This window comes from Bos javanicus, chromosome 3 (genome assembly GCF_032452875.1).
Source record: "Bos javanicus breed banteng chromosome 3, ARS-OSU_banteng_1.0, whole genome shotgun sequence".
Lineage (NCBI taxonomy): Eukaryota > Metazoa > Chordata > Mammalia > Artiodactyla > Bovidae > Bos > Bos javanicus.
Window position 1 is genome coordinate 34,757,007 of NC_083870.1, and position 15,328 is coordinate 34,772,334.

The window sequence follows — 15,328 nt, forward strand, 5'->3', positions numbered from 1 at the left end:
TCTTTGTATTATGAGAAGTTGAGACCTCACAGATTTGTGGAAGTCTCTGGGACCCCTAGTGGGTCCCTGGGCACACTTTGAGAACTACTGCCTAGTTTTTCCTTGGAGTGTGACTCAAAACTTTTTGAATTTTAGCTGTGGCTAAAGCAAGTTTATAAAATAAATAAACCTACTGGAGAATATTTGTATAATGGTATGCAACTTTAATTTTCAGCATCTACCTTATATGATGGATGTGAATATAGACAGCATATGAGCAATGATCAGACAATTAGTACCTTTTAAATTTCTAGGCTTTAGCCTAACTGCCATTATATAATTCAATAAAAATGTGTCCAGCTGATTGAAATGTCTACTTAATACTTAACGATTTCTCAAGTTTTGTTATGGGCTCTTCTGGTTCTATATTAATCTAGAGAAGCGATCTTTAATGAAAACCCTGTGAAACTAACATGTTTATGTCTATAACACAAGTTAAATTACATACTTTTGTTGGCATCAAGGAAATCACCTCAAAATTTCATTGTCAGTCAGTCATTAAGTACTCAGGAATATGTATTTCTTTTCCTTCTAGAGTTTCTGCTATGGTGCTGGCAAATCAGTCAATATGCTGAGACATGTGGGTGGTCCTGAAAGAGAAGCACCCCAGGCGCTTCAGGCAGGTGAAAGAAGACGGCAGCAGAAAATCGATTATAGACCCCATGGTGGAGCAGGTGATGCAGATTTCTATTATAGGGGCCAAATTAGCCCCATTGAGCAAGGCCCTAATGACAACACATATGAGGGTAGAAGAGATGTTTTGAGAGAGAGAGATGTTGGCTTGAGATTTCAGACTGGCAACAAGAGCCCTGAAGTGCTTCGGCCATTTGATTTACAAGAAGCAGAGGCGAGAGAGCATCCCAAGGTCGTACCTGGTGTAAGTCAGCAACTTTTTATTTTGCTGTCTCTTATTAATAGGCTTAAGTGCTTCCTATTAAGCTTTCAGTTAAGTGTTCTACTCTTACCTTTCATGGTTAATTATATCACCAGTGATATAATTATTCACTCTGTTTCCCTCATTCTGGTCAAGTTAGTCCAGCCTCAGAAGAAGTGAGATTTAATTTTTATGTTAAATACTAGTTAGCAGTAATTTGTTAGAACAGATAGCAATTCGTTTTATAGGAAGCCAACAAGTGACCATGACTGAAGTTTCTACCTTTGAAGAGATCAGAGAGAACTACCCCCTGAGGCTGGAGCCTTAGGGAGCTGGCCCACAGGAGAGCCCTGAAACCTTAGCTAGATGGGAGAGTGAGCTGGGGAAGGATCAAAAACCTTGCTTTTCCAAATCTTTTGGCTGGCTAGACTAACTTTTTTTATCTGGGGAATGGTCAGGCCTCTTTTCCACCATTATTGGCCATTTAAATAAAGGGACATTTCCATTTCTGTTTGAAAGAAGAATTTGTATTGTCATTTGCAAGGTTTACGTTGCAGATGTAAACCTTTGGGAAACCGTGACGAACACAGTAGAATCTAGGAACTTGTAGAATCCTTCCCATGGAGTTCCTGAGAAGGATAAAACATCTGCGTCGGTCTAGAAAATTAAGATGTTCCTTTCACATGAAACCGTTAGTCACTCAGTCGTGTCCAACTCTTTGCGACTCCATGGGCTGTAGCCCACCAGGCTTCTCTGTCCATGGAATTCTCTAGGAAAGAATACTGGAGTGGATTGCCATTCCCTTCTTCAGGGTATCTTCCCAACCCAGAGAGACCCAGAGATCGAACCCAAGTCTCTTGCATTGCAGGCAAATTCTTTACCATCTGAGCCACTGGTTATCTGTTACTTAATCTCAGAAATACTCCAGTTCCCAGCTCACTTGAAGGGAAAGCCAAAGATATCAAAATGGCCTAGGGCCTCCCACTGCTCTCCCCTCCCACGCTCCCTCCAGGCTCATTCTGCTTCAGTCACAAGGGCCTCCTGTCTGCTCCTTGAGCTCAGCCTTTGTACTTGCTATTCATTGTCTAGAATGCTGTTCCCATATATTCATAAGGTTCATTTCCTCAAGCCTTTACTCGTATCTTTTCAGACCACGCTAATTTAAACAGCAATTCAGCCTTCCCACCCCCAGGATGATACTTTATTGCCCAGTAGTGAAGAGGAACTAAAAAGCCTCTTGATGAAAGTGAAAGTGGAGAGTGAAAAAGTTGGCTTAAAGCTCAAATTCAGAAAACGAAGATCATGGCATCCGGTCCCATCACTTCATGCGAAATAGATGGGGAAACAGTGTCAGACTTCATTTTTCTGGGCTCCAAAATCACTGCAGATGGTGACTGCAGCCATGAAATTAAAAGACACTTACTCCTCGGAAGGAAAGTTATGACCAACCTAGATAGCATATTCAAAAGCAGAGACATTACTTTGCCAACAAAGGTCCGTCTAGTCAAGGCTATGGTTTTTCCTGTGGTCATGTATGGATGTGAGAGTTGGACTGTGAAGAAGGCTGAGCGCTGAAGAATTGATGCTTTTGAACTGTGGTGTTGGAGAAGACTCTTGAGAGCCCCTTGGACTGCAAGGAGATCCAACGAGTCCATTCTGAAGGAAATCAGCCCTGGGATTTCTTTGGAAGGAATGATGCTAAAGCTGAAACTCCAGTACTTTGGCCACCTCATGCGAAGAGTTGACTCATTGGAAAAGACTCTGATGCTGGGAGGGATTGGGGGCAGGAGAAGGGGACGACAGAGGATGAGATGGCTGGATGGCATCACTGACTCTATGGACATTAGTCTGGGTGAACTCTGGGAGTTGGTGATGGACAGGGAGGCCTGGTGTGCTGCGATTCATGGGGTTGCAAAGAGTCGGACACGACTGAGCGACTGAACTGAACTGAAGTTCAGGGAAGGGGGCAGGAGTTTTCTTGCTGTCTTTTGTATCCCTAGGACCTATAACTTAAGGTATGCTCAGTGAACATTTGTCAAATGAATTGTTCTCCCCAGGCAAGAGGAATTACAGTACTGGTCACCAGTCTTCCTGACCCTTCCTAAGCTGGGTCACTAGACCACCTAGCATATCCTGAGTGTCCCACTCTTCCATAGAGAGTTCTTTTTTTAATGTTTATTTTTAATTGGAGGATAATTACTTTACAAAGTTGTTGGTTTCTGCTGTAAAACAAGGTAAATCTCATAAGAATATATATATCCCCTCCCTCTTGAACCTCCCCACCATCCTATCCCTGTGGGTCATCACAGAGCACCAGGCTGAGCTCCCTGTGTGAGGCAGCAGCTTCCCACTGTGTTTTACATGTGGTAGTGTCTGTTTCCGGAGAAGGCAATGGCACCCCACTCCAGTACTCTTGCCTGGAAAATCCCATGGATGAAGGAGCCTGGAAGGCTGCAGTCCATGGGGTCGCTGAGGGTTGGACATGACTGAGCAACTTCACTTTCACTTTTCACTTTCATGCATTGGAGAAGGAAATGGCAACCCACTCCAGTGTTCTTGCCTGGAGAATCCCAGGGACGAGGCATCCCGGTGGGCTGGATGTCTATGGGGTCACACAGAGTCGGACATGACCGAAGTGACTCAGCAGTGTCTGTTTCAGTGCTACTCTCACAATTCGTCCCTCCTTCCCCCATTGTGTCCCCAAGTCTGTCTTCTATGTCCATAGACAGTCCTGTAAAGCTTAACATTTATCTAATTACAGTCCAGCACCGGGACAAGGACTTGAAAGAATTCAATGTTTGCTATAACAGATTTGTGGGAACTTGTTGAACATGTATATTACAAACCTTCATGTTATGTTAATTGAACAATTACAACACTGTAATTCTCTTCTTTGTAGCTTAAATCACCTAATTTGGAATCGAAGCCCAGAGAGATGGGTGAAATCCCAGGAGAAAGCACTCCGACAGAAAGCAGTACCGAAAGCAGCCAGCCAGCGAAGCCCGTCTCTGGCCAGAAGGTGTCAGAGGGTGTAGAAGGTTGCCCTGCAGTGGAGAAGGCCCAGCTTAGGACTGATGCCGCAGGTGGCCCAGAGGAAGGCAGCACGTGCAGCCCAGCAAGCACCGCAGTGGAAGTGTGCGGCTAGAGGAGCACAGACACGGGCCACGGTTCTGAGGTCGTCTTCAAGTTCTGTAAAGTAATCTCTTCACAGCTGTTTCTTCTGCACATATTCTGATATTTACTACATAGGTGCCAACTTTAAACATCAGTATTTTTACTGACAATCAGAATTAACAAGTGTGCATGTATCTCTGTCCAAATTCATTTCTTTGATATTAGGATGCATCCCATAAAGTTTTTGAAGTGTTAATTTTGGAACAGGATCTCATAGATGAACATATGGCAGGTATTAATGATTTTGAATCGTGAAAAAGACCGTGTGAGGTAGGGGACATTGAAAAAGAAGTTGTTTACAGGCATGTATAGGAACCAACTCACCAAAGTGTGCTTTGCCTTTTGGAAGTCCTGTGATACCTACTTTAGTTAATAGAATTATTTCTTAGTTGTGCATCGGACCCAGAATGTTTCTAAAAATGGTAGCTACTCAAAATCAACATTGAAGGAAAGTCACTGTAGTCAAGTTTACCCTTGAGGTTTGCCCCTGAAGCCATGCGCTGCAGCATTTTAGAGCAGCCATGGAGTCTGCATCACCAGTGTCAGTCTGACCCCCTGTAGGCGGCCCACCAACCAACCTCATTGCTCAGCTCTTACAGCTGTTACTGGGCCTGCTTCTTTATCACCCTTTTACTTTATCCTTAGCTAAGACAGAACTGAAGACTGTCAGGGGAATTTAGATTACATAGCTTGTTAAATTGATAATCTCAATTTTACATACTTTGAGAATGGCTTTATTTCCCCAGCAAATAAGTACACAGGCTTTATAAGGCCTGTGTTCCTTGCTACTTAGAATCCCAGATTTGAGATTATTAGATATTACTGTGTCTTACAGTATAGTAAACCATATTGTCCAAGCCATATGAAGATCTAAATTTTAGAGATCTATACAAAGAGAAGGATAAATACCATGATAAAAGACGAGTGGGTTTTTAACCCTAGACAGGTGATATAATCCACACTTTAGTTATTCTGATTTTCAAACTGTTCTTCATTTTAAACTTAAAACAAAAAAGCAATTTATAAATTTTGCACGAAATCTAGCTAGGAAGCCACAATTATACGCATTTGGGTATTCTTTTAACCTTCACACTACAAGTTCCAGTCAGCTGCTTACTAAAAATGATACGAGTCGTTTTAAAATTTTCATGCAGGCATTTCTTTTAGAAAAGATTTAAAGCATTTGCTTTTCTATGTTTTTTTTACATGAAATGCAGAATACCCCTTCTTGGATCCCAGAAGCATCACTTAGATGCCTATAACAAATTTAATTTTGTGTTAATATTATTTTCTAGCTTAATACTGCAAAACATCATTAGTATTTCATCAGAAAGGTAATTTTTTCCAATAAATGCAAAATGATTTATATAAAACTTTACAACACAGGCATGTAAGGATGTCTGCATTTTGGGATAGACTTGTGAACATCGATGCATATAAAGTAGTCCTCTGGGGGCCAGGTCTGTTTACTCTGCTGGTGAATGTGCTCCCAAGGTGCTATTTATCCTCTGAGCGGTGAAATGGATCCTCAGTTGATAGACTGTAACTGTGAGAGTAGAGTTAATGTTATTTTGCACTTCTGACTGCTGCTTATCAGTCCAAAAATGAATCTTTACAAGAAAATTTAAGTAAAAGTTCACCTTTGTATTCTTTCATTACAGACAACCATTTGGGGATGAACTCTACTTTGACAGCTAGCAAGGCAACAAGGTACTGCTGTTGGAAGATAACAGCAGAGTTCAGGGAAGACTTATTAAAGCAAATTGAATATTCAAGGTCAGTTTGTAACTAAAAGAAATAGGCTTGTTTATTGTTTAGCCAACATTTATCATTAAAGTCAAGGATTATAGTAACAAGCTTTTAGGAATAGCAGACTGAGGCAGACAGCTTTTTTAAAGCAATTTTTAAGTGGAATGGCTAACACTGAATGTTTATGGGGTCTAAGACCTACACAAAATAAACACTTATTTTTACATTATTGTGTTTTGGTATGCTGTCTTTGCTCAATAAATGTGCTTGTAAGAAAAAGCCCCACAAAATTTAAGTGCAGGTTTTAGTTTTAAACAGGTGCTAATACAGGACATTATACCCTATATATAATAAATAAAACATAATATAATAAACCTTGGCCATTTGGAGAAGTGGTTCTCATTGCCTATCAGAATCACCTGAAAGAGTTTTAGAATGAACAGAGGCCTAGCTCCCATCGCAGCTGTGCAGAATCAGAAGCAACCAGAAGCGAAGGAGTTGCCAGCTTGCTCCAGGTGTGGGCATCTGTATTCCGCAATTCAGTCTTAGTCCAGTCCCAGCTCAGTCCCATCCTGGTTGACTTGCTTTTGCTAAACTTACGTCACATTATGTCCCCTTGTAAAACACCTTCAGTTTCTGGAAGGAGGAGGAAGAGGCTTAATGACAACTGGGGGCTTAACCTACATCTTTCATACTTAATTTTTGTGGCCTAGGTTTTTGACATAGTCACATAAGGGTTTGGAGAAGGCAATGGCAAGCCAATCCAGTACTCTTCCCTGGAAAATCCCATGGATGGAGGAGCCTGGTAGGCTGCAGTCCATGGGGTTGCGAAGAGTTGGACACGACTGAGCGATTTCACTTTCACTTTTCACTTTCATGCATTGGAGAAGGAAATGGCAATCCACTCCAGTGTTCTTGCCTGGAGAATCCCAGGGACGGGGGAGCCTGGTGGGCTGCCGTCTCTGGGGTCGCACAGAGTCGGACACAACTGAAGCGACTTAGCAGCAGCAGCAGCATAAGGGTTTTGGGGTTTTTTTGGACATTGGGTCCTAAAAAACTTTACAATAGTATTGTGCAACAGAACATACAATTTTAAACCATTACACACACACAAACACCACCCCCACACACACAAATGTACATATATACATACCTGTACTTATATGTATATGTATGCACATAAATTATTTTTAAAATTACACAAAGAGGCCAAACCACACTAAAACAAGTTTATTCTTAAATTCTTTTATGATGGCTTTGGCCTAAAAATATATTGAAAATAGAGATTTTCTTAGTGGGAAAAAAAATCTAGATTCTTTAACAGACTATATAATTTTTTACACATTGGTCAAGTATATTATTTTTATGAAACAGCGTAATTTCTCACTACATCCATGGTTAGGTATAAAAAATTGCCATTATCAATTAAGAGTAAAAAAATTACCCCAACAAGAGGATTAAATCCTACTCTAGATTCATTTTAACTTCCTGCTTTACAAATACTAGGTAAAGGAGTCTGACAAGTTGCCAAAGAACATAATCCCAAGCAGTAATCACAAAAGTTGATGAAGCACCTTTCAAGACACTTCCACTCAGAAACGAGTGAGTGTCCAGAGGAGTGTGAACACTATACTATTGAAGGTTAAATATTTACATCATGCTAAAAACGTTTTAAGCTGTAGTATAGTGCTATACTTTCTCCTTTTGGGGAAAAAAGTAGTAGATTGAATTTCCCTGAAGTGTTCTGAAAGGAAATAAGGTCATTAAAAAAAAAAAAATTCAACAGTATACTAGTGGTTTGCTTATTTTTTCCCAGAATTTTCAAGTTCCAACAAAGCATTACTCTGCAAAAGGTCCTTGAGGCCAAATTCAGTGTCTCTGTTTTGATCTCTTTGTAAAAGAGCTCTCTGTTCATCCATTCTTTTTGCTTGAGACCGTAAAATGAGGCTAAGAAAGTCCTCATCTGGTACTGTTGGGCCCTTTGTGGCAGCAGGTGGTGGAGCGCATCTCTGATCATCTAATCTGGACCCCTAGAAATTCACAAGAGATTAAAAGACAAATAAGGTGAGCACCAAGGTATGTTGTGTCTACCATTCACAATAAGAAGTGTAGCTTTAAATGTTTACTGCCTTTTAGAACTGCTTAGAAATTTACTCAGTCTTTGGATCTGAAAACTAGTAAGATTGTTTCTTTGAAATGACTTATATAATCAGAATATGCCAGTTATGTTATAGTACACAGAAGTATAGCCATAGCTTCATGGCTTTGGTAAGAGTAGTTAAGACACAAGGTCACCTGTGTCCACAATGACAGTTCAAGATTATAATCTTACCATAATAGGCATCACCCAATAAAACTTACCAAATCTTTAGAAAGGTAATGTGAGGTACAGAAACTCTGCATCGCTTCCTTTTAACACTGTCTTTGGCCAAGGGTCAGCAAACCATAAGTCCACTGCCCACTGTTCTTGTAACAACAGTACTTTCATTTCAACACTGTGCTCATTTGTTTTGAACTGTGTATGGCTGTTTGCCTGCTACAATGGCAGAGTTGAGCAGTTGCAACAAAGGCCAAAGGGCTCAAAAAGCCTAAAATAGTTTCTCTATGGTGGCTCAGACAGTAAAGCGTCTGTCTACAACGTGGGAGACCTGGGTTTGATCCCTGGGTTGGGAAGATCCCCTGGAGAAGGAAATGGCAACCCACTCCAGGACTATTGCCTGGAAAATCCCATGGACAGAGGAGCCTGGTAGGCTATAGTCCATGGGGTCGCTAAGAATTGGACACGACTGAGCGACTTCACACTTCACTATATGGCCCTTTACAGAAAAAGTTTGCCTACCCTTGGTCTTAAGCATTTAAATCTTTAAGTTCTAGCTTATGGTTCTTAGAAGTATGTTAGAAATGTTTTTGATCAAATAAAAAATAAAAGCACTTTAAAAGTCTACAGGATGGTGTCTGGTATTGTAGCCTACGAGGAAGAGTAGGACTGTGACAGCTGACGTCTGAGTGCCCTCTGTGTTGCCAGGCGCTGTGCACCGATGTGCCTACACATTTAGCCGCGCGATCCCGTGCGGATGCAGTGGTGGACTGGCCACTCGTCAGCACCACGCTGGTGCCCACACACACCTGCTTCACTCTTCATCATCTCTCCTGTCCCAGTTCTTGGTCCTGTCATTGTCCTCTAATTCATCCAGCACTCAGGCACTTCAGTTCCTAGACCTCCTCTCCCCTGGTGTTCTCATCCTTACCCTCTGCCTTATCCATTAGCTCTCATGGTCAGAGGCCAGACAGTTATTCTCATAAAATGCACCATCTCTGAAATCACTTTAATATCCCATGTTGACCACTGATTCCTATTTTTCCAGATCAGGCTCTCCAGTACTCTTCCAGTAAATCATTTTTTTAAAAACTGAGATAAAATAAACATAACATAAATTTACCATTTTACCCATTTTTAAGTGTACAGTTCGGTATCAGGTACATTCATATTGTGTAATTATCACCACCATCCATCTCCAGAACTTTTTTAGCCTCGCAAGACTGACACTCTACACCTATTAACAACTCCGCAGCCTCCCCTCCCTCTAGCCTCTGCAACCCCCATTCTCCTTTGTCTCTCTTAACTGACCCATACAAGTGGGATCACACAGTGTGTCCTCTTGTGACTGTATTTCTCAGCATAATAGCTTCAAGGTTCATCCATGTTGTACTGTGTTTTTAAGGCCGAAAATATTCCATTGTGTAAGTACATCACGTTTTGTTTATCCAGTCATCTGTTGGTAGACCCTCGGGTTGCTTCCAGCTTTGGCTATTGTGAATATGGGTGTATCATATTGTGAACGAGTATCTCTTCATGTCCTCGTTTTCAGTCATACCCAGAAGTGGGATTGCTGGATCATATGATAATTGTTTTTAATTTTTTAAGGAACTGGCATCGAGTTTTCCATAGGAGCTTCACCATTTTATAATCCTACCTGCCATGCACAAGGGTGCCAATTTCTCCACATCCACAACAACATTTGCTATTTTCTGCATTTTTTGGTTTGTTTCGATAGCTGTCCTAATGGGTGTAAGGTGGTATGTCACTGTGGTTTGATCGTCCTTTCTCTAATGATTTATGATGTCAAGCATCTTTTCCTGTGCTTATTGGCCATTTGTATATCTTCTCTGGCTTCTCCCATTTTGAATCAGGTTTTTTGTTGTCGTTGAGCTTTTGGAGTTCTCTATATTTTGGATTAATCTTTATCAGTTACATGATTTGCAAATATTTTCTGTGGGTTGCCTTTGTGCTTTGTTGATAGTGTCTCTGCATAGAAGTTTTAAACTTTCATGAAGTCCAATTTGTCTTTTTCTTTTCTATTCCCTATGCCTTTAGTGTTATAATCAAGAAACCATAGCCAAATCTCAAGTCATGAAGCTTTCCCCTTATGTTTTATTCTAAGAGTTTTATAGTTTTTAGCTCTTATATTTAGGTCACTGATCCACTTTGAGTTAATTTTTGTATATGGTTATTAGGTATGTATGTATGTAGATATCCAGTTTTCCTAGCATCAATTGTTAAGATTCCTTCCATACTGAATAGTCTTGGCAACCTTGCTGAAAATTGTTTCACCATATATATATGAGTGTTTGCTTCTGGGCTACTGTTTTAATTACTGTAGCTCTGTAGTAAATTCGGAAATCTGGAAGTGTGAGTCCTCCAATATTGTTCTTCCTATTCAAGACAGTTTTGGTTATTTGGGTTTCCTTGAGATTCCATCTGCATTTTCGGATGGATTTTTTATTTATGTAAAAAGGCGTCACTGAAGGAAAAAGTCTTACAGTCCATGAATGTGAGATTTATGTCATCTTTAATTTCTATCAGAAATATTTTGTAGTTTTCACTGTATGAGTCTTTCACCTTCTTGGTTAATTCCTAACTATTCTCTTTGATACTACTTACAGCCTACTGTAATTGAAACGGTTTTTTTAAATTTCCCTTGGACTATTCATTATTAGCTTATAGAAACACAACTGATTGTGGATGTTGATATTATATCTTTTAACTTTGTGACTTTCTAACTTTTTTTTTCTTGGTGAAATCTTTGATTTTCTACACATAAGATCCTGTCATTTCCAGGGAATTTCCTGGTGGTCCCGTGGTTAGGGCTCCATGCTTTTACTGCAGGATCATGGCTTTAATCCCTAGTTGGGGGAACTAAAATCCCTCATGCCATGTGGTGCAGCCAAAGGAAAAGAAAAAGACCCTGTTATCTCTAAAACAGAGACAATTTTACTTCTTTACCAGTTTGGATGCCTTCTGTTTCTTTTCCTTACCTAACTGGCTAAAATTTCTGATTCTATGTTGAATATAAGTGGCAAAGTGGGCACCCATGTCTTGTTCCTGATCTGAAGCTGTCGGTCTTTTTTCACTGAGTATGATGATCACACATACTGAGCACTGATATGATGATAGCTGGGGTAAATGATTTTTATTATGTCATGGTAGTTTCCTGCTATTCCTAGTTTGTTTATCATGAAAATGTGTTGAATTTCATCAAATAATTTTTCTGCATCAATTGAGATGATTGTTTTTTCCTTCATTTCATTATTGTGGTATATTACATTGGTTGATTTCCATATGTTGAACAATCTTTGGATTCTAGAAATAAACCACATCAAGTTTTATCGCATATAATCCTTTTAACATGGTGCTGGATTCTGTTTGCTAGTATTTTGTTAATTTTTGCATCTATATTCAAAAAGGATATTGGTCTGTAGTTTTCTTATAGAGTCTTAACTGGCTTTGGTATCAGGGCAGTATTTGCCTCATAGAATGACATAGGAAGTGTTCCCTTTCTTCAATTTTTGGAATTGGTGTTGTTTAAACATTTGGTAGAATTTACCCATGAAGCCATAGTCCAGGGCTTTTCTTCTGTCAGGATTTTTTTTTCTTCTTCTTCTTCTCTGTTTCAGTACATGGCACTGAATTTACTAAAATTTACTGAATTTATTGAAATTTACTCAGTTATTCAAGCCGAAAAGGTAGGAATCATCCTGAAGTCTCTTTCTCATGCCCTCCATCTAGTTTATTAACAGATCTTGCCAACCAACCCTAATTTCAAAAATATGTCCCTATTCTGACCACTTACCACTATGCTACCACACTAGTCCAAGTCACCAATATTTTTTGCTTTATTAGCACATTAGTTTCCTTCTGACACCCTTGCCATCACATTCTTTCAGCAGTTGTTAGGATGATCCCCTAGAACCCTCTAATGTCTTTCTGTCACATCTGGAATACAAGACCTCATCATGGCCTATAAGAGTCTATGATCTAGGCTCTGACTACTTCAGCCTCATCCTATAAGCTCTCCTCTACCTTTTACCCTATACCAGTCACACTAGCCACCTTGCCATTCCTTGAACATGCTGTCTCTGCACGGAATGCTCTTTCAGTAAATATTCACTGCTTTACCTTATTCAGGTCTCTGTTGCGGTGTCTACCACAGCTCAGAGGGAGTCATCAGCAACACCTCACCTCACAGCCAAAAGGAACACAAAAGAAGAAGCTATCACAAGGGAATGTTTCCCCGAATAATCAACTGATTGCCTCACTAATATACAATGAGCTTTTCCCAAGTTAGAATCATAATACTGCAAAAGTTCTCAACAACATCTGAGCTATATACAGAATGACAAAACTATGCAGACATGCCTGACATTTGACGAGGATGTCAAAGAAGTCTTCCTCAGGCTCTTTGTTGTCATTAGTCATCAGATGGCCAAGTACTGACTGACTGTTGTTTTGTGTCAGACGAAGCCCGGGCAGATTACTGAAACTGGCCCTCTGGTCATCTAGACGGCGGCTCTGTGAGCTGGCAAGAAGGTCTAAAAATTCATCTGTGTTGGGGGACACCACAGAAACTGGTGGTGCTATGGATAGAGGGGAAAAAAAAATCCCAAAATAACAGTCATTTAACCATATTATACACATATAATTTATTTCTGCCTTATTCAGTCCCAGTGCCCTCCCTGCCCTCTAGTTTAGCTCTGTTGCTGAGTGTCACTGATAGGCTAGGGCCAGACTAGATGGGTGGTGAAAGGAGAATCAATTTCAGAGTACTGCATATGGTTATTCGGATTTGACTGTATTTCCCTTTATCTAATAGCACCTAATATGCAACTTTATAAGATATGGGGCTAGATTTTGGAGGTAAATAGCTTTTCTTACATAATTTCTCAGCCCAGGATGAATGGGACAGTATTTTTATTTCATGCTCTGGTCAGGACATTGAGCTAACTATAAGTGCTGCTGGCAAGTCTTGATCTTCAGAAGTCTTTTGATAGCTGAAATAGAAAATTTGAAGTAGCCAACCTATTTTAATCTTTCTAAGGCTCAGGCAAGCCTTAGTTTCAGGTTCAGCCATAGCCACAGATTCCACTTCAGTCTGTCTAAGCTTTTCTTTTTTAAACCACGCATGAAACATTCGTATTTTACATGTAATCATAAGGTATGTATAACTAAAATTTTTTCCTTATTATTGTTAAGTTAGATTTTCTTTTCCCTAACCCCTAGGAAGCTCAGGAGGCAGTATGATATAGTTATTAGAAAGTACACAGCACTAGATAGAAATACAGATAAACTCAGGGGAACTAAAACAAAACCTTGTTTAAAGCTGTACAAATTCCAGCATTTCAAATATACTTCAATTCAGGCTCCTTGATTGTACCTCCTATGATAAGAATTAAATTCTCAGAAATAACTATAAGAATATCAAAGAGAATACTCAAACTGCAGGAGAGGCACAGATAACTTACTTTTTAGCATCCTTTTGAGGGGAGTGGAAGAAGCTGCCGCTGCAGCTGATGTAGAGTTCTTCTCTTGTAAGCAGCACCTCTGATCATCCATCCGATTGCTTTGAAATCGGCTTAATAGGTCAAAGAACCCTTCATCGCCGATAGAATCTGCACTGATTTTCTAAAATATTGAGAGAGAAAAATCTCAACATTCCAGTATTATCCTTAGATCATCAGTGAAACAATATCATCTACCTCAAATGCAAAGGATGAAGATTTAGAGTAAAAAGTTGACATTTTCTTTGTGTAAGATGGCACCACTTGGTAATAGTTATTTCAGTTCAACTAACAAAAAGCATTTCTAGTTATTTTACTTTTTGATCCTTGTATTTCTAAAGCTAAATAAGTGTACCTCAGACTTAGGGGAACTGTTACAGATACTGAATGAATTACCCAAATATCAGTGATAGGAACATGTGCCCCAGGTTCAAGTTCAGCTCTTAGATTCTACAACAGAATTTAAGTAAACAGAACTGATAAACTAAGAAGGCGTGTATATTTTCTTGATATAGTGACTTCTGAGGTCTTTTACTGTAAAGATTTGAAGATCCTGAAAAAAAATATAAACTTCAAATGAATACTTGAGAAAGCGGGATACCTGTTATACTATATTTGGAAAGATTCAAAACTAAAATGACTAATGTTTAACAAAGGTAATTTTTTCACAATGATAGTCTTTATTGAAGTACATATACACAAAATGTTATGAGCCCTAGGAGAAGGGTGCAATTAATTCTTAGGTGAAATAGAAGCTTACGTGATATTTGAGTTCCTGAGCATAAGCATTTGCAGGGTAAAGATGTTTCATACTGATTAATACGCAATTCCAAAGATTTGTAGTGTTCAGGGGATAATGAACTGAAGGGCAGGCACAGGTAGTGAAGAAAGGGAGAAGAGGAGGCCAAGACAAAGGCCTCTGTATGACAGACTAACAAGCTAATTAAGGCTTATCCTATGTAAAATGAGAGGAGCATGGAATAGTCAACTTTAAGCAGTTTTGTACAGAAATAAAGCTGGCCCTTCCTGGTTTGAAGAGGTTAATAATGCAGGGAGAGGGATTAGTGCAGGTACCTATTCCAGAAATTTGGGTAAGATAAAGTAGTACATTAAGAATTAATACACAGTAGCAGAGATTTCTTAGGGATTAACTGGAAGGGAAGGAGGAGGAGTCTAGAATGACGCCTGCGTTCCCAGCCTGGGAGACAGTGTACAAACAGCATCCCTTTTACTGAAGTAAGGAAAACAAGAGGGCTTGAGGTTTGGGAATGGTAAGTATGTGTATAAGCTACAGTCAAATGCATTAATCACTAACAAGACTTTTTCTAGAAGCATGAAGCCTCTTAATTCATAATTCTGCACACTGAAAGACAACAAGTCTCTGAAAATACAGACATCTTCAGTTAGGCTAATTGTGCTTGGTTAAGACCTCAAACCTTGAACAAAGATATTGCCTTCCAGTTCTGCTGTGGATCTACAAAAATATTCCTGGACCATTTTTATATACCTCATAATGTTTCCTTTTGTTAGTCATACATGTGTAAGAAACATGTAAAAAACTGATAGAATCAAGGCAAACAACACTGCAGGGTGCAGATATAAATAAAATGCTGACAACAAGATCAATAGAAATCTGTTAAATAAAAGACTACCACA

General features: G+C 39.6%; 2 protein-coding genes across 10 annotated transcripts in view; one reads left to right on the top strand and one right to left on the bottom strand.

Moving 5' to 3' along the window:
- The window catches only part of CLCC1 (chloride channel CLIC like 1), a 33,155-nt gene extending 27,090 nt beyond the window's left edge, over positions 1-6,065 (top strand). For 3 of the 4 annotated variants that reach the window (XM_061410990.1, XM_061410991.1, XM_061410992.1), the window contains exons 10-11: positions 575-916; positions 3,813-6,065. In XM_061410990.1, coding sequence (XP_061266974.1) covers positions 575-916; positions 3,813-4,058 — 588 coding nt within the window. In that variant the 3' untranslated portion in view covers positions 4,059-6,065. The remainder of the gene's footprint in view (positions 1-574; positions 917-3,812) is intronic. The other variant, XM_061410993.1, reaches the window with a different exon arrangement.
- A 986-nt stretch (positions 6,066-7,051) lies between these two features.
- GPSM2 (G protein signaling modulator 2) overlaps positions 7,052-15,328 on the bottom strand; it is an 86,745-nt gene continuing 78,468 nt past the window's right edge. For all 6 annotated transcript variants that reach the window (XM_061410987.1, XM_061410981.1, XM_061410983.1 and 3 more), the window contains 3 exons: positions 13,637-13,796; positions 12,534-12,751; positions 7,052-7,866 (listed from right to left, as the gene is read on the bottom strand). In XM_061410987.1, coding sequence (XP_061266971.1) covers positions 7,639-7,866; positions 12,534-12,751; positions 13,637-13,796 — 606 coding nt within the window. In that variant the 3' untranslated portion in view covers positions 7,052-7,638. The remainder of the gene's footprint in view (positions 7,867-12,533; positions 12,752-13,636; positions 13,797-15,328) is intronic.